This window comes from Typopeltis vanoorti, chromosome 18 (genome assembly GCF_054136105.1).
Source record: "Typopeltis vanoorti isolate ZY-2024b chromosome 18, IOZ_Tvanoo_1.0, whole genome shotgun sequence".
In the NCBI taxonomy this organism is placed as follows: domain Eukaryota; kingdom Metazoa; phylum Arthropoda; class Arachnida; order Uropygi; family Thelyphonidae; genus Typopeltis; species Typopeltis vanoorti.
The window spans coordinates 23,698,603-23,723,919 of record NC_143566.1 but is presented as its reverse complement, the minus strand read 5'-3'; the positions used below and the strand labels follow the sequence as shown (position 1 = coordinate 23,723,919).

At 35.7% G+C, this 25,317-nt stretch overlaps 1 protein-coding gene across 2 annotated transcripts in view; it reads right to left on the bottom strand.

Moving 5' to 3' along the window:
• Window positions 1–25,317, bottom strand: part of LOC150096543 (borealin-like) — a 160,517-nt gene that overhangs the window by 70,464 nt on the left and 64,736 nt on the right. For both annotated transcript variants that reach the window (XM_090408031.1, XM_090408030.1), the window contains exon 5: window positions 22,669–22,720. In XM_090408031.1, coding sequence (XP_090264157.1) covers window positions 22,669–22,720 — 52 coding nt within the window. The remainder of the gene's footprint in view (window positions 1–22,668; window positions 22,721–25,317) is intronic.

Here is a 25,317-nt window from a genome sequence, read left to right as displayed (position 1 = left end):
ACATACCTCCCTAGCTGAATCAATGTCTTCTTTAGTTTGCCACTGAGACTCCAAGGTTTGGTTCTTGTTTTCAATTTGTTTAATTTTTTCTTCAATAATGTCATCATCAGCACCAATTTCCTGATATGTACCATCAAGGGGTGTTCAGGTTACTACGGCAGCATTACATGATTAAGTTTGCATTATTATTAATCTCCTATCAACAATTTTTCTCCAAATCAATCTATTATTTGTGAGCACTCCAATATGGCCATATCTAACATTTTGCACTTCTAAGGCACTTTTCTGACCGAATCAATCCACCTAGACCTTGATCTTCTTCTGGGTCTCTTTCCTACCATCTTGGCATCAAATACCTGTTTTGCTAACCATTCTTCACCCATTCTATTTAAGTGGCCATACCACCTTAGATCAGCTCTGCTTACATATTCTTGAATGCTAATAATGTCAAGTTCCTTTCTAATATCTTCATTTTTAATATGATTCTGCCATCACAGTTCACTCCTCTAATTTTTCTCAGAAACCTCATATCTGTGGCTTCTAGTCTTTGATCAAGTGGTTTATTTCTAACCCAACTCTCGGATCAATAACTTCAAACCGGTTTAAACACTGTCTTGTATACTGCTATAACTACCCACCATACCAGCTTTGCTTATTCTGTTGTATATTTCCAGATTTAACCTGCCATCCCATCTTCACTAAAAAACATGTCTAATAGCTGAAATAATTGAATTGTTCTATAGGATCTCCATTGAGAATGCAGCTGAAGTTTTCCATGCTCTTGCCTATTTTCATAGTTCTGGTGTTTTTATGGCCGATTTTCATGCCAAATTTGTTACATATTCAATTTAGTTGGTGAACCCTGGAGACTTGCACTACATCTGTTTAGGAGTACACTATCATCTGCATAAAGCAAAGAGTTAAGTTTGACACCTCCAATTCTAAGTGTCATTTATCGACCTCTTTCTTTCATAATGTGATCCATATAGATCAGGGGTTGGCAAAGTGGTAGATAAATGTCTAGGGGTCAATAAACACCTAAAACGATTTTGAATAACACCTAATAAACATGCAATGCCAACTGGCTGAGCCAACGAGGGAGAAGTGCACGCTCTCCCCAATGAAGACATCTAGAACAGACAATCAGGGCTAGTGCACATTTATTGTCCATAGCTATCAGAGTAGTGTTCAGTGATCTGATAACTTTGAATTTACTGTGTAATTTTTTCAAAATTATAGTGCCCATAATGGCAGCCCTTGAGAATAATAAGAAGTGTCGACAGTATTCACAAGAGTATTTAATATTTGGATTTATACCATCATTTACTGATGAAACAATGAAAAGGGTGAAGGAATTATTTTTAAATTGAAAAATTTATTATTGATAACGTTTATTCATTTATTTAACATAACGAGGGTCGACGAGGAATCAAGGATTCCATGAAGGGGGTCAATGGTCTAAAAAGTTTGCCAACCCTTGATATAGATGATGAACAAGAGTAGAGATGATATGCATCCTTATCTTACCCCTGATTTTAAGTCAAACCATCATCCTGGTATTTCTTTCAAATTCTAACTGCTGACTGACAACTTAAATATAGGTCATGTATTGCTCTGTATAATGTTCTATTCACCCCATATAATTGTAGTGTTATGAAAAACTTTTCTCTGGGCACCTTGTCATATGCCGTTTCCAGATCTACAAAACTCAAGTACAGATCAATGTCATATTCCCACAATTTCTCAACTATTTGTCTTAAAGTGAAAATTTGATCTTAACAACCTCTATTTGGCCTGAACCCAGCTTGTTCTTCTCCAAGTTTCTCTTCCACAATCTTTCTCAACCTCTTTTCAAGTAAGTTTGCATATATCTTACCTGGAACACTTAGTAGAGAAATTCCTCTGTAATCCTCACATTCAGTTTTATTCCCTTTTTTATAGATGGGTATCATGAGAGCTCTACTCCAATCAGGAATTTGACCTTCTTACCAGGCCCTCTGAATTATGCAGGTGTAGTCACTGAAAAACTTTTATACCTCCATAGTTACACATTTATGGTTCAATATCATCTAACCCAGCTGCCTTTCCACATTTCAAGTTTTTGATGGCTTTTTCTACCTCAAGTATTGATATGTATTTCTCTCTTCATTCCTCTGGAAAATTTTCTAAATTTTCTATATGGTTCTGCCACTGTTTGGTTCATTTAACAGTATTTCAAAGTAATTACTCCAGACATCTGGGATATCTTTATGTTCAGTTATCATGTCAACTTCATCATCTTTGATTCCTTTTACAGCACTCTTTCCTCCATTTCTAAGCTTCTCCAATTGTCTCCAGAACATTTTGCCACCTTCCTGATATTTGTTTTCAATATTCTTATCACTTTTCCCAGGACTTTTGTTTAGCTACTTTTACACATAGCTTAGCTCTCTTGCATTTTTCTCAGTATTCTTTTAGGACATTTGCCGACTTATCTGCTAAAAACTTTTGGTATGACAACCTCTTCTTTTCCAGAACTTGTTTAACTTCTTGTGTCCACCATTATGTTCTTAATTTTCTATCCTTGTAGACAACTTCACCACATACCTCCTTAACTGAATCAGTCTTATTTAGTTTGCCACTGAGACTCCACGGTTTGCTTCTTGTTTTCAATTTGTTTAATTTTTTTCTGCTCAACTTTATACCTTTTTTTTAAAAAAATCTTTCTTATATTCTGTTCTTTCGATGTGATATCCATTTTTATCCTGCTTAGTAGTTTGTACTTAAAAAAAACATTACTTAATAGTAAGTAATGGTCACTTCCAATTTCAAATCCTCTGTACACTCTTGTATCCTGACTGAGCATGATATCAATAATGATCTAGTCAATAAGCTTTTCTTATTTCTTGTGTCTTCTCTCCATGTGAACTTGTACACATCTTTATGTCAAAACATCATGTTAGCAATGACTAGTCCATGTCCTGAGCAGAAATCCAGTAAATACTTACCGTTATTAGCTTTAGCCTTTTCTCCAAATTTTCCCATATGCCTGGTGGGATTCATTTCCTACTCTGGTGTTCAGATCTCCAACAAGGACCACTTTTTTTCATTTTCTTTATGCCAGCTGCCTGTTCTAATCGCTCAAAAATTTATCCACTTCTTCCTCAGAAGAACCCTCTGTTGGACCATAAGCACAAACAAGTTTCATTGTCCATATCCCCATTTTGAAGTTTGCCCACATAACTACTAGAAACTGCCTTCCAATGAAGAAGTTTATCTTCAGGTTTGGTGTTGAATCCTATCACTACTCCTTTCTTTCCTTGATCATTACTACCTGAAAATAACATCCTATACTTATTTAGTAAGACCTCACATGTTTTTGTCTTCTTTGTCTGAGTAATGCCAATTATGTCCACATGGTGCTTTTCCAATTCTTCTGCAAGTCAATTTCTTTTTCATTAATACTCCTCATATTGAAGATAACTTTAATGAATCACTTCTATATTTCGACAATGTCACATTGTCATCTTCAGGAACATAAAGATATGGTATGTGCACTACAGGAACTAACAAAGCAAATGAGGCAGAAATTAAGACACTAATTTTGTTCCTAAAGTCCTAATGGTGCCCTCTTGCGGGCTAATTTGGTAGTCTTGGCCGTTGGGCTGAAGTTCTCATAATGAAAGTCTCCCAAATTTGGGGCAGTTTCATGCACCCAAATTTGTTGAGGTTAGGAACGTTTTTTAGAGCTGCTGAAGATTCTTTGAATAATCTTTCGTATTTAAACTTGCTGCGATGGATTATTTTTGTCTTCTTCCAACGAATTTTATGGTGGGTATCTAAGGCATGGTCTGCCAGCCCAGAGCGGCTGTACTGGTGAAACCGGATGTAGTCTTGGTGTTCTGAAATCCTGATATTTGTTGTTCTGCCTGTTTGGCCAAAGTAGGACAATTTGCAGCTGCAAGGGACCTGGTATACACCAGGTAGGTCTAGGGGAAGTGGTTGGTCTTTGGTAGAGCGGATAAGGGATGCCAACTTTTTATATGGTCTGTAACAGGAAGTAAGGTCATATTTCTTGAGGATATTAGTTATTTTTTCAGAGGTGCCCTGGATGTAGGGGATAGTGATAGACTTGGTGTAGTCTTTATTGTTGAGGGGGGGAGGGGGGTTGTGGTTTTCAGGTTTTAGTATTTTTTGGATTTTTTTGGGGTTATAGCCATTGGCTAAGAAAGTGTTGAGGATGTGGTTTAGTTCTATAGTCAGGGCCTTGTCATCTGAGCAGATTAATTTTGCCCTGTTATATAGTGTTTTTATCACCCCATATTGTTGTGAGGGGGGGTGGTGGGATTGCTGGTGAATGTATCTGCCAGTGTGGGTGGGTTTTCTGTAAACAGAGAAAACCAAAGATCCATCAAGCTGGCGGGTGATTAAAGTGTCTAGGAAGGGTAGGGTGTTGTTTTCCTCTTTTTCTAAGGTGAACTGGACTCTGGGATGTTGGTTGTTTAAGTGTGTTAGGAAGGAGTGGAGTGAGTCTGAGCCATGTGGCCAAATAGCAAACACATCATCCACATAACGAAGCCAAATAGTGGGTTTTTGTGGGGCGGAGTTTAAGGCTTTCTCTTCAAATGTCTCCATAAAGAAATTGGCCAAGGGTGGGGAAAGTGGTGAACCCATGGCTGTCCCCTCTATCTGTTTGTAGAACTTTCCTAGCCAAACGAAATAGCCTGAGTTCATTGTGAACTGAAATAGGGCTGAGATATCGGGAGGAAACTTGGCTTGGATGAGCTCAAGGGTTTCTTTGAGTGGGACATTAGTGAATAGGGAGGAGACGTCAAAACTGACCATTATGTCAGTGTGTTGGAGTGTGAGGTTTTCTATACTGGCTTTAAAGTGGGCCGAGTTTTTTATGTATGATGGTGTGTTGCCAGTGTAGTGTGTGAGCGTTTTGGCTAAATGTTTGGCTAATTTATATGTGGGGGAATCAATGCCATCCACTATGGGACGTAATGGCACATTTTGTTTATGTATTTTTGGGAGTCCATATAATCGGGGGGGTCTAGAGTTATAAGGTTTAAGCTTGTTGGTGACTTCCACAGGCCAAGAAGTGACTTTCTTAAGGAGTCTGTGGATAGTTCTAATCTGAGAGCTGGTCGGATTATATTCAATGGGGAGGTAAGTAGTACGGTCTCGTATTAAAGAATTTAGCTTACCTTTGTAGTCTTTTTGATTGAGTACCACAGTGGCGCTTCCCTTATCAGCTTTGGTGATTACTATTTTTTTGTTGTTTTTTAATTCTTGTAGGGCTGTATATTCGTTTTTGGATAAGTTGGATTTTGGAGGTTTGGCTTTAGTGAGAACACCGACTACATCCAGTCTCACGTTGTTGGCGGTATGGATAGGCAGGTTGCGAATTCCACGCTCTATTTGAATCATGATTTCTTCAGCAGGAATCCTTTTTGGAGCTAAGGCGAAATTGTGACCACGTGAAAGTGCGGTGAGTGCTTCAGGCTTTAAAACTGCTGACGAGAGGTTGACTACTGTGTTAAGTGGTGGCTGGGGTACAGAAGTAGAAGTCTTGGTCAGGTTCTCGTATTTTTTTATGTGCCGACTACGTATTTTTTCGAATTCCTTTCTTGCCGATGTGCATGATATGTCATGGAGTATCGACCATAGATCAAGGCCGAGTGTGTTAGAAAGCTCTTCCTCTAGCGCCCGTACGTTTTTGTTTCACTAAAGCCAAACCTCCAAAATCCAACTTATCCAAAAACGAATATACAGCCCTACAAGAATTAAAAAACAACAAAAAAATAGTAATCACCAAAGCTGATAAGGGAAGCGCCACTGTGGTACTCAATCAAAAAGACTACAAAGGTAAGCTAAATTCTTTAATACGAGACCGTACTACTTACCTCCCCATTGAATATAATCCGACCAGCTCTCAGATTAGAACTATCCACAGACTCCTTAAGAAAGTCACTTCTTGGCCTGTGGAAGTCACCAACAAGCTTAAACCTTATAACTCTAGACCCCCCCGATTATATGGACTCCCAAAAATACATAAACAAAATGTGCCATTACGTCCCATAGTGGATGGCATTGATTCCCCCACATATAAATTAGCCAAACATTTAGCCAAAACGCTCACACACTACACTGGCAACACACCATCATACATAAAAAACTCGGCCCACTTTAAAGCCAGTATAGAAAACCTCACACTCCAACACACTGACATAATGGTCAGTTTTGACGTCTCCTCCCTATTCACTAATGTCCCACTCAAAGAAACCCTTGAGCTCATCCAAGCCAAGTTTCCTCCCGATATCTCAGCCCTATTTCAGTTCACAATGAACTCAGGCTATTTCGTTAGGCAAGGAAAGTTCTACAAACAGATAGAGGGGACAGCCATGGGTTCACCACTTTCCCCACCCTTGGCCAATTTCTTTATGGAGACATTTGAAGAAAAAGCCTTAAACTCCGCCCCACAAAAACCCACTATTTGGCTTCGTTATGTGGATGATGTGTTTGCTATTTGGCCACATGGCTCAGACTCACTCCACTCCTTCCTAACACACTTAAACAACCAACATCCCAGAGTCCAGTTCACCTTAGAAAAAGAGGAAAACAACACCCTACCCTTCCTAGACACTTTAATCACCCGCCAGCTTGATGGATCTTTGGTTTTCTCTGTTTACAGAAAACCCACCCACACTGGCAGATACATTCACCAGCAATCCCACCACCCCCCCCCCTCACAACAATATGGGATGATAAAAACACTATATAACAGGGCAAAATTAATCTGCTCAGATGACAAGGCCCTGACTATAGAACTAAACCACATCTTCAACACTTTCTTAGCCAATGGCTATAACCCCAAAAAAATCCAAAAAATACTAAAACCTGAAAACCACAACCCCCCTCCCCCCCTCAACAATAAAGACTACACCAAGTCTATCACTATTCCCTACATCCAGGGCACCTCTGAAAAAATAACTAATATCCTCAAGAAATATGACCTTACTTCCTGTTACAGACCATATAAAAAGTTGGCATCCCTTATCCGCTCTACCAAAGACCAACCACTTCCCCTAGACCTACCTGGTGTATACCAGGTCCCTTGCAGCTGCAAATTGTCCTACTTTGGCCAAACAGGCAGAACAACAAATATCAGGATTTCAGAACACCAAGACTACATCCGGTTTCACCAGTACAGCCGCTCTGGGCTGGCAGACCATGCCTTAGATACCCACCATAAAATTCGTTGGAAGAAGACAAAAATAATCCATCGCAGCAAGTTTAAATACGAAAGATTATTCAAAGAATCTTCAGCAGCTCTAAAAAACATTCCTAACCTCAACAAATTTGGGTGCATGAAACTGCCCCAAATTTGGGAGACTTTCATTATGAGAACTTCAGCCCAACGGCCAAGACTACCTAATTAGCCCGCAAGAGGGCACCATTAGGACTTTAGGAACAAAATTAGTGTCTTAATTTCTGCCTCATTTGCTTTGTTAGTTCCTGTAGTGCACATACCATATCTTTATGTTCCTGAAGATGACAATTTGACATTGTCGAAATATAGAAGTGATTCATTAAAGTTATCTTTAATTAATTTACTTTATATGCGTTGTTAATTCCGTAAATTAATTACCAGTTATGTCTAACCAACGTATAAGTCTTACCACTAGAATCATATTGAAGGTATCTTCAGTTCTTCTGATGTTGGGTTTATTCTTCTTCTTCTAGATGTTGGAGCTTGTTCCAGTAGCTGACTTTTCACTATTTGCCCTAGTTCCCTGACAAAAACAGCAGGGGCCTTGTTTAATCGGACGATACTACAGCTATCATGAAATCTCATCATGTTGTATCATCATATGTATTTGTGGTTTAAGCCGATAGAGAGTACAATTTGTTTGGCTACATCCCAAATTCCAAGCCCATCCTCATTTGTCCATCCCCATTAGTAGGTACTCAGTAGATACCTATTAACAGGGCACACCATGTGAATGAGAGAATTGGACATTAGGGCAGAAGCCCCAGTCGGTTTTCTGCATTCCTTAAAGGCGATGTGGAGGTCTCCCAGTTACTTGCCTTTGATCCCTTAAGCAACCCCTAGTGTCAAGAGGAGCTGTTAATATTGTTACTGCACGACACCTCCCGAAGGATTCATCCCGGTCATACCAAAAACTTTATATTTCATGTTAGCTCCCATTTTGGTGTCAAGACAAGAATCAAGGGAACTACTATACGGAACATTTAGATGAGTATATGCATACCATCTTCTCCCTCAAGTCTGTCTGTATGGGTCCAGTATGTCAATGACATTAATGCTATCTCAAACTCTTCTTTATCTAGGCTTAAAGTTTTAATTCATAAAATTAATTCAATCCATCCATGGATTAAATTTAAACATTGTCTAAATTGTCTTGGCCAAAAACAACCTAATGGTAGTCTACAGTTTTCAGTAAACAGAAAGAAAGCAAATAAAAGAAGATGCTGCTTCTCATCATTATCCATCTCAAATGTCTGGCATTATCAAAAACTTTAATGCAGTGTGCACACTCCTTATGACCAACCCACCCAGTCTCTTTCCCCCCTCCCTCTTCTGAAAGTAGAACTGCCTTTCATCAGAGCAACTTTCATCTCCAGTACTACAACTTAATCGCCAAAGTAACAGATAATTTTGGCCTTCATCCCAGTCCTTCTTCAGATGAAGTTTGTACAGTCTCCATTTCATATGTCAAAGGTGTATCTGAAAGCTCACCAAATTAACCTTCAATTCTAGTTCCATCTGATTCACAAATTGAATTCTTTCTTACACTCCCCAAATGATAAATGCCCTCCACTTTTCTATTTATAAGTTTACAGAATTACTTGTTCATGCAGTTCCTCATTGTGGACAGATAGGTAAAAAGCCAAATTTTATTGGAAAGAGTATAAAAGGTCACATTCATTCATCGTACCTTAACACAAAGAAGAACCTAAAACTTTTCCAATTTTGGGAAGTTATCCTGCTCAAATAATTTATTGATAATAATTTCAGTGTCTTATCCTTTGATTCTAAAAACTACAGGCTGAGTTCTTTCCCTGTATTTGTATCATATGTTATTTGGTAAGAAAATCAGCATTAAAAAGACAAAGACAATAAAAACAGACAGAACATTGAAAATATCAACTATATCCTGAGTGGAGAACCTATAGAACAAGTAAAACATTTCAGCTATTTAAGGCACACTTTTTAGTGAAGATGGCAAATTAAATTTGAAAATAGACAGAATTAATAAAGCTGGTATGGTGGAAGTCAAATGAATAGACTTATATATGGAATAAGAGACAGATTAGTCAAAACACTAAACTAGCTGTATAGAAGACAGTATCCAAACCAATTTTAATTTATAGATCTGAGAGCTGGGTTAGAATTCTTGATCAATGACTGAAGACCAGAGTTATGACAGTCCTGAGAAAGATTAGGGGACTGACAGGTGGTATCAATGGCATTGTAAAAATAATCAATTAAAATTCTGAATATTTTTATGTATTGTTTATGTTAGTATGTTTATTAGTTTTGTTTTCATAACACGCATTGTCAGCACTTGCAATGTGCTCGTTATGGAAATTGTTTTGCTAAACGTGATATGCAAAGCAGTTAAAAATTTAATGTACTTACCAAATTTGAATAGTTGTGTTATTTTAAACAAATTTTATTGTAATTTAAAATTATCAAAAGTTCTGTTTTATGAGGACATTCTCTTATCGCTAATGGAGACAAAGTGTCAGCCATTATACAGTACTTAGTTTCTTTCTCGGTTGCCACGGAGTGCGCATGCTCACCGAGAAGTTTGAGTGATTGACAGCTGACAAGAAAGCGTCCAGTATCTGAGTAACGGCTGTAAACAAGAGAGCGTTCGGAAGGAATTGAGAACACAGGCCGACAGACATTTAGGTTCGGAAGGAACTTAATTTTTTTAAGTGACAGTCAGAAGAAAATTAATAGTATATTCCGAAAAAGGAATCGTGGAACTATTAAGTTTCAAAGCGGAATAAGTATTGATGAATAAAAGGAAAATATTGCTATATGCATTTTAAACAGAATATTGGAGGAAACACTAATTGAAAAATTAATAGTAGATTCCGAAAAGGGAATCTTAGAACTAAGTTTTTTTTTTATTGGAAGAGTTAAGACTGTCAATAAGCATTTATTGAATAAAAGAAGAATTTGCTATTTATGTTCTAAAGGAATGTTCGAGAAAACTCTGATTAGGAAGTTTCATCTGTATTAAGGACGCCGGATCTGACTATTATTTCTACTGAAGAAAAGAGAAAGAATTAAGTTCGGAAGAACTAATGTGTGCTACATGAGTGATGAAAAAGAATCCTGTGAAAATGAAGAATAGAGTCATATATCTTCGGAAAAGGGCCTTGATTGACAGAGAAAGAAACTAGCTATGAACATTTTGTGATTGTGCAAACAAAGTGTATAGTCTAGTCTTAAGTGTAAGTTTATTTTTAAAAGGCCTTGGATCCAATTAATTTGTAGTTAGTTATGTAAAGTTGTTTGAAGTGTGTATATATATTGTTTTTGTTTTATTAAATGTGTTTATTTTGTATTTTGGTCTCGAGTCAGTGATTATTTGGATTCTGAAAGAAAGAGTTAAGATCATTGCACCAATTGGAGTGAACCCTTGTGCATATAATAACATATAGGTACACTCGGAAATTAAAAAAAAAATAATTGTTAGAAAGAGAGATCATCTCTATGATAGGATAAATATTAAGATAATATATATGAATACTCTATATAAAAATCAACCAAATTTAATATGATACTGCTGTTAATATTTGGTTGATTTTTATATAGAGTATTCATATATATTCTTCTTCTTTGAGTTGGGAAAGGTAGAAGTGGAGATGTAGTTGGCGAACATGGACTGGGCACAAGAAATGAGAGGGGTGACCGTCTTTTTCAATTCTGCCAGGAAGAGGAGCTAATAATCACAAACACACGGTTTAAGCTACCACCTCGAAGATTGTATACTTGGCGATCACCACAGGATAATAATGGGAATATAGTCAGAAACCAAATTGATTACTTACTAATTAATCAACGATTTCGAAGTTCTATAAAGAGTACAAAAACCTATCCTAGTGCAGATATTGCTTCTGATCATAACCTACTGGTGGCAGAGTTACAACTTAGACTGAAAGCAATGCTTAAGAAACATCAACAAAAAAAGGTTTGATTTGGGAAAATTAAAAAACAAAGAGATAAGAAGCAAATTGAGTCAAGATCTGAATCAAGAGCTAGCACTTATCAAGAATGATGACATCATGAGGGTTGATGAATCGTGGGACAAATTGAAATCTGTCTTCATAGAGAAATGTACCAATACCTTATGTCCTAATAGAGCAGTAAAAAAGAAAGATTGGATGACTGATGAAATTCTCTCTCTCATGGATCAACGCAGATCATATAAAAATCATAATCCAACATAATATACGGAGGTTCAGAAAATTATTAAACACAAGATCAAAAAAGCAAAAGAAATCTGGATGAATGAAAAATGTAAAGAAATAGAAATTCTACAGGAAAAACATGACAATTTTAATCTACACAAAAAGATGAAAGAGACCTCAGGTATATATAAGAAAAAACAATTCTGTATCCTTCGAAACAAAAAGGGAGAAATTATATCCAAAAAGGATGACAAAATACAAGAATGGGTGAAATATATAGAAGAACTCTTTACTGATGACAGACAGAACCCAGAAAATACTTATGAACATATGGAAGGTCCATGCATTCTAAAATCAGAGGTAGAATGTGCATTGAACTCTGCTAAAAATGGTAAAGCCCTAGGACCAGATAGAATACCGGCAGAAATAGTAAAGTTATTAGAAGGTGACAACATTAACATATTAGTAAAGCTATTTAATAAGATCTACGATACAGGCATAATCCCTCAAGACTGGTTACAGTCGACCTTCATCATGCTACCTAAAAAAGTAAATGCGAAAACTTGTAATGACTATAGAATGATCAGCCTAATGAGTCACGTTCTCAAAATGTTTCTGAAAATAGTTCAAAAAAGAATATACAGAAAATGTGAAGACACCATCAGTGATACCCAATTCAGCTTTAGAAATGGCTTGGGAACAAGAGAGGCCCTTTTCTGTTCTCAGATCTTATTTCAAAAATGTATTGACCAAAACAAGGTAATATTCATTTGTTTCATCGACTTCGAGAAAGCATTTGACGAAGTCCAACATGCTAAAATGATTGTACTATTAAAAAGAATTGGATTAGATGGTAAAGACATCAGGATTGAAAACTTATATTGGAACCAAAAGGCATCTGTTCAAGTTGATGACATTATTACAGACTCCATTAACATCAAACGAGGAGTAAGGCAAGGATGTGTGCTGTCACCTCTTCTTTTTAACATCTACTCAGAAGCCATATTTCAAAAAGTCTTGGAAGGAAGAAAGGAAGGGATTAGTGTAAATGGTGAAATCATCAGTAACATTCGATATGCCGATGATACAGCTCTTCTGGCTGACAATATTCAGGATCTTCAAAATCTTTTGGAGCTAATAAATGCAGAGAGTGAAAAAATGGGATTAAAAATAAATATCACCAAAACTAAATTCATGGTCATAAGTAAGAAAGCAATTCTTAATTTAGCACTTTCTTTAAATAGGAAACAAATAGAAGAGTGGCAAAGTTTAAATATCTCGGATGCTGGTTAAATGAAGATTGCAATCCAGAAATGGAAATAAAAGTTAGAATTGAAATGGCAAGAAAAAATTTTCTCTTGATGAAATCAACACTGTGTAACCGCAGTTTAAACTTAGAGTACGCATGGTTAAATGCTATGTATGGTCTGTACTGCTGTACGGTGCAGAAACTTGGACCTTGAAGACAACATCAATAAAAAGACTTGAAGCCTTTGAGATGTGGTTATACAGACGAATGTTAAAAATCCCATGGACAGCAAAAACGTCCAATCAGGAAGTACTGAAACAAATGGGGAAATCACGTGAACTTTTAGATACCATAAAAAGAAGGAAAACTGCATATCTTGGTCACCTACTTCGTAATGAAAAATATAAGATACTTCAATTGATTATAAAAGGGAAGATAAATGGAAGAAGAGGACAAGGAAGACGAAGAAAATCTTGGCTGGCAGATATCAGACAGTGGACTGGTATGGACTCTGAGAGACTGCTCAGAATAGCTGAGAATCGCTCAAAATTTGCCAAGGTGGTCGCCAACCTCCGATAGGAGATGGCACTCAAAGAAGAAGAATATGTATGAATACTCTATATAAAAATCAACCAAATATTAACAGCAGTATCATATTAAAAACAAGAATAACAGGAAAGAACTTGATATTGTTAGCATTAAGGAACATATTAGCAGAGCTAATCTCAGGTGGTGTGGCCACTTAAACAGAATGGGAGAGGAAAGATTAGCTGAACAAATGTTCTTTGCCAGGATTGCAAGAAAAAGACCAAGATGTAGGAGGATTGATACAGTAAAATGTGCCTTAGAAGACAGAAATATAAGATCTGATAATATTGGAATGTTGACAGATAACAAGCTATGAGAAGGTTGTAATGATGTAACTTTTCATGCAGTAATATCATAAGATTCTGTACACCCTCTGAGGGTATATATCAGGAATTTGATAATGATGATGTAAGATATCCTTATCTTCAGTTTTCATGCCACCTTTATCATCTCTGATTTCTTTGAGAGTAATCTTTTCTCAATTTTAAGCTTTCTCAATAGCCTCCAAAACTTTTTGTCAAATCCTGATATTTATTTTCTATATTCTAACCAGTCTTCCCATGAGTTTTGTTTAGCTACTTTTACACATAGCTTAGCTCTCTTACATTTTTCTCTGCATTTTTTTACGGTGCCAACTTATTTGCTAGCAACTTTCGTTATGTTTTTTTCCTTTTCCGGGACTGCTTCTTTAATGTCTTGTGTCCACCATGGTGTTCTTTTACCATCCTTGCAGAAAACTTTGCACATATACCACTCCAGCTGAATCAATCAATCAATGTATTCTTCTGAGTTTGCCACTGAGACACCAAGGTGTCTCACTGGCAAGCTGGTTCTTGTTTTCAAACTGTTTCATTTTTTTCTTGAATAATATTTCTATAGTTGAGGGTGTAATTTAACTGTAAAATGTTGTCAATTTTAATTTTTTAAAAAACTTTCTTACATACTGTTCTTTTCAATGTGATATTCATCCGTATTCTACTTAGCACTAAGTGATGGTCTCTTCCAATTTCAAATCCTCTGTACACTCTTGTATCTGGAACTAGCACGGCCTACCCAGACTCGTATAGGTAGTGACCCTTCCCATAATGCGTAGCATTATACATGTCTGCGTGCTTTGCATTGTGGGATACTAAGGCAAGTGATGTGAAGTCATTAGCTTCTTTATATTATTATTATGTAACACCTCCAGGGAGTCCAAAGACTCATCGAGGAAGGGCACCTACTCTACAACTCTCCATCTCCACCAATCCACCACCTTCATCATCTACACCAACCACCACCACTATTTTCACAATTATTTCGCAAGTATATAATTTCTTGGTATCTTTAATTTATAGTATAACCAAGTGGAAAAACTTCCAACAACCCTCAAGAGATATACAAGCTACTATGACATGATTAAATTCGCATTTACTAATCTTCAATCAACAATGTTCCTCCAAATTAGTCTCAGCACTCCATTGCTGTCATATCCATTTTAGTCTTCTGAATGAATCAATTCACATAGCTTTTGATTTACCACTAGGTCTTTTCCTGCCATCTTTGCTAATTTTTCTTCAACCATTCTGTTAAGTGACCAAACCACTTTAGATTAGCCCTGCTCACACATTCTTGAATGCTAGCAATGCAAAGTTCCTATCTGATATGATTCTGCCATTAATGCTATCTGTTGACTATCCTAATTTTCTTCAGAACTCTCATATCTGTGGTCTCTAGCTAATTAGTAGCTTTAATGGAACATGTGCAGTAAACATATTAAAATAAGTTTCAAGGCTTACACATGTAACAAATATTATTTTTTTTATATTTTTTAATTAATAATTATTTTAAATCATTTATTTTTTAATCTATGCAACTTTGTACAATTTGAACTCGAATAGTGTAATATCATATACTTCAGCTGCAACAGACACGAGTTTATTAATACATACATGATTTATGGCTTATTTTGATTATCTCTTGAATATAGTTAACAGTCTATTTATCTGATGATGTTCATGTAATGTTGAATGAAATATATTGGAGTTTTTGAATATATTTTAAAATAATTTTTGTTACATGCTTACATGTAATTTTCATGTAACAAACCATGAAACTTAGTTTAAAAACATGGTTTCTAGCCTTTAATTAAGTGCTTTATTTCTAACCCACCTCTAAGATCCATAGTTTAAATCTGGTATGAACACCGTCCTTGTATGCTGTTAGTTTAGTGTTTTGTCTAATTTCTCTCTGATTCCTTATAAATTTATTCAGCTGGTATGATATATTCTATCATAACAGCATTGCTTATTCTCTCTATTTCCATATTTAATTTGTCATTCTCTAAAAACTGTGTTTAAACAGCTGAAATATTTTACTGATCTAGAAAAATTCTCTATTCAGAATGCAGCTGAAGTTTACATATCTTTGATTCAAAGCAACATGAACATTATGGAAAAAAGAGGTAATTGTGATCAAAATACTTCCAAGACTAAAAAACAGAGAAAAGCTATAACACTGGAGGAAAAATTAGAAGTTACAAAGAGGTATGAACTAATGAGTGCACAGTCGACATAGTCAGAGCTACAGGAATTTCAGAATCAACTTTAAGAACAATATCAAGCAGAAAAAATAAAAGAACATTGTAAAAGTGCAACAAGAATGTCAACAACTAAGATAACACAGATAAAGGCACCAATTATGGAGAAATTGGAAAGGATGTTGGCCCAATGGATTGAACATGAAAATCAACGTGCTGTTCCATTATCAACCTTGATTATCCAGCTAAAGTGAAACGTTTGTTTGATGATTTGAATGCTATAGATCCTGATCCTAAAATGCAATCTTTTGCTGCAAGTGCCAGGTGGTTTGAACGTTTCAAGGTGCGAAATGGAGTCCATAATCTCAAGCTGACTGGCGAGGCTGTGGAAGCTGATGTTGTTGCTGCTGAGAACTTTCCAGCAAAATTTCTAAGTGTAATTCAGGAACATGGTTATATGCCTCAGCAAGTGTTCAATCTCGACTAAACGGAGTTGTTCTGGAAGCATATGCCTAGTAGAACATTTCTATCAGTGCAAGAAAAGAGGGCCCCAGGTTTTAAAGCTTCCAAGGACTGTCTCACTTTGCTGTTAGGAGGAAATGCATCTGCTCCAAAAACCAATGCGCACTCAAGGGATACTCGAAGGAGGATTTGCCTGTTGTATGGCGGTCAAATAAAAAAGCATGGATTACCGGAGCTGTGTTTGAGTCCACTTTTGCAATGAACTGCATCGTGAATTGAAGGCTTATTGTTACAGGATAAATGTACCCTTCAAAATTCTTCTGCTTCTGGACAATGCACCAGGACATCCTCCAAGCATCACTGAAATTGATGAGAATATCAAAGTTGTTTTTCTGCCACCAAACACATCCCTCATTCAACCCATGGATCAGGGTGTTATTGCAACTTTCAAGAGTTATTATCTCCGCAGAATATTTTCACAGTTAGTTCAAGCTACATGTACCAATGGTGAAGATAAAATTTCTTCTTCTTCTCTTCCGTCTAAGACAGGTTGAGTCTTCTCTTGAGCAGGATCTTCCGGTCTTCTCTATTCCTTGCTGTTCGAAAAAGTTCCTTATATGTTCTGCATCCCGAGATGTTCTTTATTAATTTCAGCCAGGTAATTCTTGGTCTTCCAGGTCTTCTTTTTTCAGTTGGAAAAGTATTGATTAGGAAGTTAGAAAGTCTGTCTGCATCCATGTGTACAGTGTGTCCAAACCATCTCAGTTGTTGTTTTCTAATTTTTTTTATTATTGTCTTTTTATACAATAGTTCTTGTCCGACTGTGATGTTTGTTTTCTTTTCTATCCAACTTGTTCTATTTATTTTTCTTAAGCATTTCATTTCAAATGCCAGCAGTTTCTTCTCCTCTCTTTTTTTAACTGTCCACGCTTCTGCTCCATGGATGACTGTTGGTATAATTATTGCTTCATATAGTTTGATTTTGGCTTGTTTAGATATCTTGTTTGTTTTCCAGATTTTCTGTAATTTTCCCATGGTGGTCCATCCTATCGCTATTCTGTATTTGATTGTTTTGAGTTCATCTATTGTTTCTGTTAGTTTTGATCCAAGGTATATAAAGTTGTCTACTTGTTCTAATTGTTCTCCGTTTAGGGTGGCTGAGATGGTAGTTCTGTTCCTCCCTATTTTCATCACTTTTGTCTTTTGTATATTTATTGTCATGTCATATGTTTTACAGGTTTCATTTAGCTTGTTGATCAACTTTTGTAGTTCATTTAGGGTTCTTGCGAGAAGGACGAGATCATTTGCATATTTGATATTATTTATGTTTAAACCATTAACATTGATTCCAGGCTCATTGTCTATTGCTTTCTTTACAACTTCTTCTAGATATATATTGAATAGGCATGGGGATAATGGGCATCCTTGCAGTACTCCTTTTTGGATCTCTATGGGTTCTGTTGTGAGTGTGTCCTTTTTAATTAGTGCATTTGTCTTAGAGTAATATTTTATCAGAAACTGTATTATATATTTGTCTATTGCTTTTTCTAGTAGAATTTTGAGAAGGATTTCTCTGTTGATGTTATTGAAAGCTTGTTTAAAGTCCACAAAACAACAATATAGTTCTTTATGGTCTTCCCAGCTGAGTTCTGCTAGTTGGTGCAATGTGAAAATTTGGTCTATTGTTGAATAGTTTCCTCGGAAACCAGCTTGTTCTATGCCAATCATTTCTTCGTAGGTGTTTTTTAATCTATTTTGTATAATTCTCATGAATATTTTATAGGTGTGAGGGAGTAAATTGATTGGTCTGTAATTTCTGCAGTCTCTTTTGTCTCCTTTCTTGTATATTGGGATGATCTTTCCAGTTCTCCAGTCATCTGGGATCTTTCCTGTTTGTAGTATTTTATTGAATAGGGTTGTTAAATATTCTATTGATATGCTGCCTCCATATGACCACAGTTCAGTAGGGATAGTATCAATGCCTGGTGCTTTATTGTTTTTCATCTGTTTTATTGTGTATCTAACTTCTTGTAAAATTTTTGGGTGATCATTATTTTCTTCTATTGTTGGCATTGTAGTTTTGTATCCTTGGTGGAAGATAGTCTTAAAATAGTTTGACCAGATTTTTCTTATATATTCAATATTCCCGGTTTCAGTCATCTTGTTGTTCATCATTGTTATTGCTTTTGCTGAGAATTCCTTTGTAATTTCTCTTACAGTATCATGGAAGACTTTTAGGTTGTTTTGTTGGTATGCTTCTTGGCATTTCTTAGCTTTTTCTTCTAACCATTTTTCTTTGGCTTTTTTGCATAGGTTATCAACTTTATTTTTTAGTGCTCTGTATTTTTCTCTATTCTCTTCATTGTTTTGTTGGTTTACTAGTATCTTGGCCTCTCTTTTCTCTTCTACGGTAGCTATGATTTCCTGGGTTATCCACTATTTGTTTATTTTGGGTTTGGAACCTAGAGTCTTTTGCAATTGATAACAGTTTCTTTTCCTTCTTCCCAGAATTTTCCGCTGTTCTGTAAGATGGAGGGTTTTAATTTCAAGCACATCTGTTCTAAAAATCGACTTCTGCTCGAGCTATCTTTTAGTTTTGATAGGTTGATGTTTTCTTCTTTTCTGATATTATTTTTCCTGTTGAATTTTATCTTCACTTTGGCAGTTAATATTTCGTGGTCAGTGTCAAAATCAAAACTTCTTAATGTTCGTACATTATTTACTGATCTTTTCCATTGTTTGTTTATGATGATATAGTCTATGCAGTTCTTTATATTACCATCTGGGGATGTCCATGTATATTTATTATTAGGGCGTTGATAGAACAATGTGTTTGTAATCATTAGATTGTTTGCTTTACAGAAGTGGAGTAATTGTTCTCCTCTGTCGTTAAGCTCTCCGTATCCAAATTTCCCCATCACATCTTTTTTGTCTGCTGTGAACTGTCCTATTTTAGCATTAAAATCTTCCATCACTATCATGAGTTCTCTATTTTTGGGATTATCTATTTCCTGTTGTAGTTCTTCATAGAAATTTTCTATTTCTTCCTCTGAATGGTTACTGTCTGGTGCATATATTTGGATTATTTTAATTGTTTGACCTTTTTCTTTTGCTTGAAGTTTGGCTGTTATTATTCTAGGAGACACTGGGTTTATTTCAATTACTGAGTGTGTAAGTTTCTTTTCAATTAGTAATGCAACTCCTCTGTGTATGTTATCTTTTCTTCCTGAGAAGTACAGTCTTCCTTCTGGTAAATCCATGAATCCATCTCCGCACCAATGTGTCTCTGATAAACCTAAAATACTCCATTTCAGTCTTTTTAAATTTTCCTGGACTAATTGTAATTTTCCAGGTCAGTATAGTGATCTTATGTTGAGGGTGGCTACATGTTTCACATCCTTGGCTGACCACATTGCTGATTTCTCACCTACTCTATGTGGTCTTTGAGTAGGCGTGTTGGTTGTCCCGTACGCAGTAGCACTATCTCGGTTTGTAGACTTTCTCCTGCTCATGAAAGTTACTGGCATAATAATGTAGCCAGCTTGCCATGCCTCTGCTATATCCTTTGGTCCACGGCTCTTTATTCTTTATTCAGAGCAACCCATTTGGGTTTCCCCCATCTGCCACCAGGGGGACGCGCCCCCAAAATTTCAGTGAAAGAATTTTTGAAAGAAAAATGAAGGGAGTTTGGAAGAAAATTTGGCCTGAAGTTTCTGATTCTAAAATTTTGATTGCATATAGACATAACTATGCCTGTCTTGCCAATTCAAGACATGACATAGTTAAAATGGCAAAATCTGTTGGATTTGAAGATGTAGATGAGACAAATGTGGATGAACTGCTCGAGTCCCACTCACAAGAGTTCACTAATGAAGATCTTCTGGAAATGGAAAACAACATGAATGATGCAAGTCAGGAGCCCTTTGTTGATGAGCCCATCAAACAGCTTTCAAAAAAACAATGACTGAATTTTTTAAACACATTGACAGTGCGATCAGAATAATTGAAGAAAATTATCCTAACGAGACTAGAAGTGCCAAAGTTGCGAGAGAAATTCAGAATTCTTTGTCTTGCTACAAAGAACTTTATAGAGAGAGAGGAAGAATGCTGCCCGTCAGCTGAGTCTCGACTGTTTCATTAAAAAAGTTGAAGATCATCCCAGGGACTTCAAGAGAGCAAGAGAGTGATGATCCAGACTCACCAGAGCCAGTTCATTCATTATCCGATTGAAGATTGTCAAAAGTATGTAGTGTTTAGGTGTTTATGACATTGTATTAATTAAATTCATTCATCCAGCCATTCATTCATTAAAATTTCTTTTGTTCACAGGTGTAAAGTTTTCATTTTTTTATCCTTCTGAAGAAACCCTTATCCCTATATCACCCATGCTGAATTCAACTCACGTTATGCGATTTCGTGTCACTCGATTATTTCAATTCAAAACAGAACCAATTAATCACATAAAGTGAGGGACACATGCACTCCTGTTTACATTCCTTTTGAATATTTTCTATGTTTTTGTCACTGCTGTCTCATGTTTAACAGTAATTACTACAGACATCTAGAATATCTTTATCTTCAGTTTTCATATCATATTGTCATTTTTGATTTCTTTTACAGTACTCTTTTATCCATTTCTAAGAGCTATTTAAATAGCCTCCAGAACATTTTGCCTTCCTGATATTTATTTTCTACATTCTTACCGAAGTCTTCACATGACTTTTCGTTTACTACTTTTGCACATAGCTTAGCTATCTTATGTTTTCCTCTGTGCTCTTTTAGGACATCTGCCAACTTATTTGCTATGCATACTTCTTGTACAGGATTGCTTCTTTAACTTGTTGTGCCCACTATGATGTTCTTATTTTTTTATCCATGTAGACAATTTCACCACATGCTTCCTTAGCTGAATCATGTATCAACCACATGTAGAATTTCTTTTAATTATTGAAAGCAACAAATTTTATCCCTTCTACATAACTATAGTTTCCTTGAACAAATTTAAGAGTTCCTAGATAAGTACATGGAATGCAGTAACACCGTAATTGTTTTATGGGAATGATGTGGTTTGAGACAAAAGGATAATGCTTTAGAAATACAATTTGTTTATGAATGTTGATACTGAATATGCTCTGATCCATTTCACTGGATAATCTAACGATTGATGTGTTTTAAGTTTAATAAGATCATTTTTGTGCTAATGTGCAATAGATCTGAAAACCTTTCATGCACAGGACTGCTGTAAAAACTCACAGGAGAAGCATTTCTGTGGTAATGCATCTTTATATATATATATATATATATATATATATATATATATATATATATACACACACACACATTTATTTATTGAGACCAAAGAAGTTGCACTTATTCCTAGATTGTATTATCGAGTCCAGAACAAATTGCGATGAACTGCCAAATTTCATTTTCTAAAAATCACTTTCTCCTCCCACATAGTGAAATACATGTATCATTTTCAGTTTTTATATTAAAGGAAAACCCATATGTATTTCAATAAGTTTATTAAATAAAATATCTATTATATTCCAGAGAATCATGTAAATCTAAATATGTTTATGAGTTATCAAATAGAAATAATAATCTCTCAATCTTTACAGTTGCACTCATCTGAACAATTACTAAATCACTTAAGGAATTGACAACGTAGATACGAATATAAATTAAATTACACTTTAATAAATATTTCCGATATTTCGGCATCACGTTGCCATCTTCAAAAGGAACTTACAAAAAAGGCATGTGCACGTAGGCACTAAAACACAGTAACTGAGAATGAAGTGATGAAGCTATTGTTCTCCTAAAAGTCCTGATGGTGCCCTCTAGCAGGCTAATTAGGTGTTCTTGACCGTTGGGCTGAAGGTCTGCTGATGTAGGCCTCTCAAATTTGGGGCAGTCTCATACAACCAAATTTGTTGAGGTTTGGAGAGTTTCTTAGGGCTGAGGCTGATTCCGTGAATAGTCTTTCGAATTTGTATTTGCTACGGTGTATTACTGTAGCTTTCTTCCACCGTATTCTGTGGTGTGTATCCAGAGCATGGTCTGCAAGACCAGAATAGCTGTACTTGTGAAAACGAATGTAGTCTTTGTGTTCCGAAATTCTGATATTCGCTGTCCTGCCTGTTTGGCCAAAGTAAGACAATTTACAGTTGCAAGGTATACACCAGGTAGATCCAGGGGAAGTGGTTGGTCTTTAGTGGAGCGGATAAGGGATGCCAGTTCCTTTTGAAGATGGCAACGTGACGTTGCTGAAATATCGGAAATATTTATTAAAGTGTAATTTAATTTATATTCGTATCTACGTTGTCAATTCCTTAAGTGATTTAGTAATGCATAACCAATGTATAAGCCTGTCTACGAGAATTGCTCATCTGAACCATCAGTTATAACTTACCTTCTGCCCAGCTACAGTCAAAACCATTCTCTTCTTCTGTGAACCCTGTTGACTAAAACAAAGTAAATTATGTTACTGCACTTCTCAGAAATACTATTAACTAAAATTAGCAAAACTTTTATGGTAATGGAGCTACCCTTTTATTCCAACCTATTGGCAAAAAGTTATGTTTTACTAATTAAAATTTATTCTAAGCGAAAGTACTAATAAGACATACCTGGATATTTTTGAAGGTAGGGATGATACAAAATTAGCAAAGAACTTAATAATTGAACCAAAAACAATATGAGATTGGCATGCAAACAGTATGCAAAAAAGAGATAATCAAAAAAACTATAGATTTTAAAAGGTTAAGAATTAAAATTAATGAACTAAAACTCTGCAATAAGATATATCAATACCAAGCTATTCACTTAGCACAAAATCCTATGCCTTCTTCCCAAACCAACAAATCTAAAATTTATATAGTCTAGAAATTCCCATATATTCATAACATCCACAAAGTCAAATGCATCTTAAAATATTCTAATTACACAATTACCTTTCAACACCAGTAATAAACTTAAAAAAAAAAAAAAACTTATATAAGTTTTAATGTCACATAGCCACATACAGTACTAAAATATAACTTATCATAAAACTGAAACATTTCAGCGTACAGATGGGATTCTGCCATGTGTTTTAAGAGAATGTGCCAAGGAACTGACAAGTCCATTGATTTGGCTTTTCATTGAGAATCGGACTAAGGAAAAGATGCCCAAAGAACAGAAAGAAGTTAAGATAGAACCATTGCTTAAGGATGGTGGTAGAATGGAAGTGTTAAACTACAAATCAATTTGTATTTCTTCTGTAGTTAAGATTTTTTAGAAACTACTGAGAGATCATATACAGCACTGGGCAGATGAAGGTAATGATATCTGTGAGAGTCAGCATGAATTAGTTAAGAAGTGCTCTTGTACCAATCTGTTGCATTTTATAATAAAGTAATAAGAACAGTTGATGAAGGGAAAGGCATGCTAGCGCACGTACACACACAGTCATATTTTGGATTTTACAAAGGTATTTGATAAGGTACCACATAAGCTGATATATAAATTACAGATATCAAAAGAGTTATGTACAAGGGAACAGTATCAAGGAAGCAGAAGGTTATAAGTGGGGTTTCCACAGTAGCTGAGTGTTGGGACCCATATTGTTTAACTTTTATATCAATAACATTGTCAATGGATTGCAGGTGGATATTCAGTTGTTTGCAGATGCTGTGAAGGAATAAGAGGATAGCTCTTATTCCTTCACAGTGACGTGATATGGCAGAGGGATCAGTACTTGATCCATTGCTATTCAATGTTTATATTAATGACACTGAAAAGGATTTGATAGGAGACATACAGCTGTTTGCTGATGATGCAAAGATAGGCAGAGTAATCAGGCATTTATATATTTTCTGCAACTGACATGCAGAATGTAATGTTATGCACTTTGATATAATGAAATATCATACTGCACATTAAAGACTATGAATATAACTCAGAAAATAGTTGCAATGCTGAAATAAACACTGACATGCAACCATACAGAAGTATGTTTGGCCTCTTTACATGGTCTTGATACAATCTCATCTGAACTATTATGTGCATATCTGGTCTCCTGGTTTCTGAGGTGATGCAGATACAGTGTTCAAAGTTTCTTTTGGGTCCCTTCCATTCTCTATCAGTCATTCTGTTTTTATCCACTATGGTTTTATGCCATGAGCTGTAGCCTGTAAGGTCAAAATGGGTATGGAAGACGATAGAGAGATGGAGTGGAGTGCTCCGTTAATTTTCTGCATTTAAGACCTTATGCTCTTATATTCCCTCCATGATAATTATAAACAAAATAAGAGAAGATCAGAGATAAGAAAGCACATTTGATATGAATATCTTTGTTAATACCACAATACAGATAAGGAGAAAGAATTTGCATTGAAACATCCTTTTATATTGCAATGCATATCAGATCATCAGAAGATATAAGTATTAGTAAAAAAGATATATAAACTCACTATTTACTTTAAAAAAGCACTTTCCTGGCCTTTTTTGTAAAATTTTCAAACCACAGCATGAAAATTAATTGTTCTGGCAATATTTGATTCAATATTTAGCCTGGCCAAATCCATAAGGGGTTCCTGAGACATTGTAGACCTTAATAATTCTTAATTAGTTTAAGTTTGCTAAATGATCTCTCCCCAGAAGCTACTGTTGCTGAATTCTTAATAATATTCTTAAGTTAACACAAAACATTTAGAAACAGGCCACCAAGTCTGTACTCTGTTAACAAGTTCAACAGATCTAATGGCTTTAACTGTGTATTTACAAAATTTGCTTTATGTGCCGAGGGTAAATGTTGTATTTCTTTTCAAAATCATCACCAATAAGGTCAGCAGGATATTGCTCTGACAAAGATAAAACTTTTCACTCCACATCACTTTCAGACATGGTGATATTTCCACAAGAAATCAAAATTTTCTGTCAACTGCTTAACAGCATTGAAGCAGACAGTTAATTCTGCTATAATATTGTCTACCAAAAACATAGAATATATACTTTCTGAAGTAGGTCTCTTCTGGAGTATCATCTGTCATTAATTTCTTCCAAGTTAGCATCATGTGTA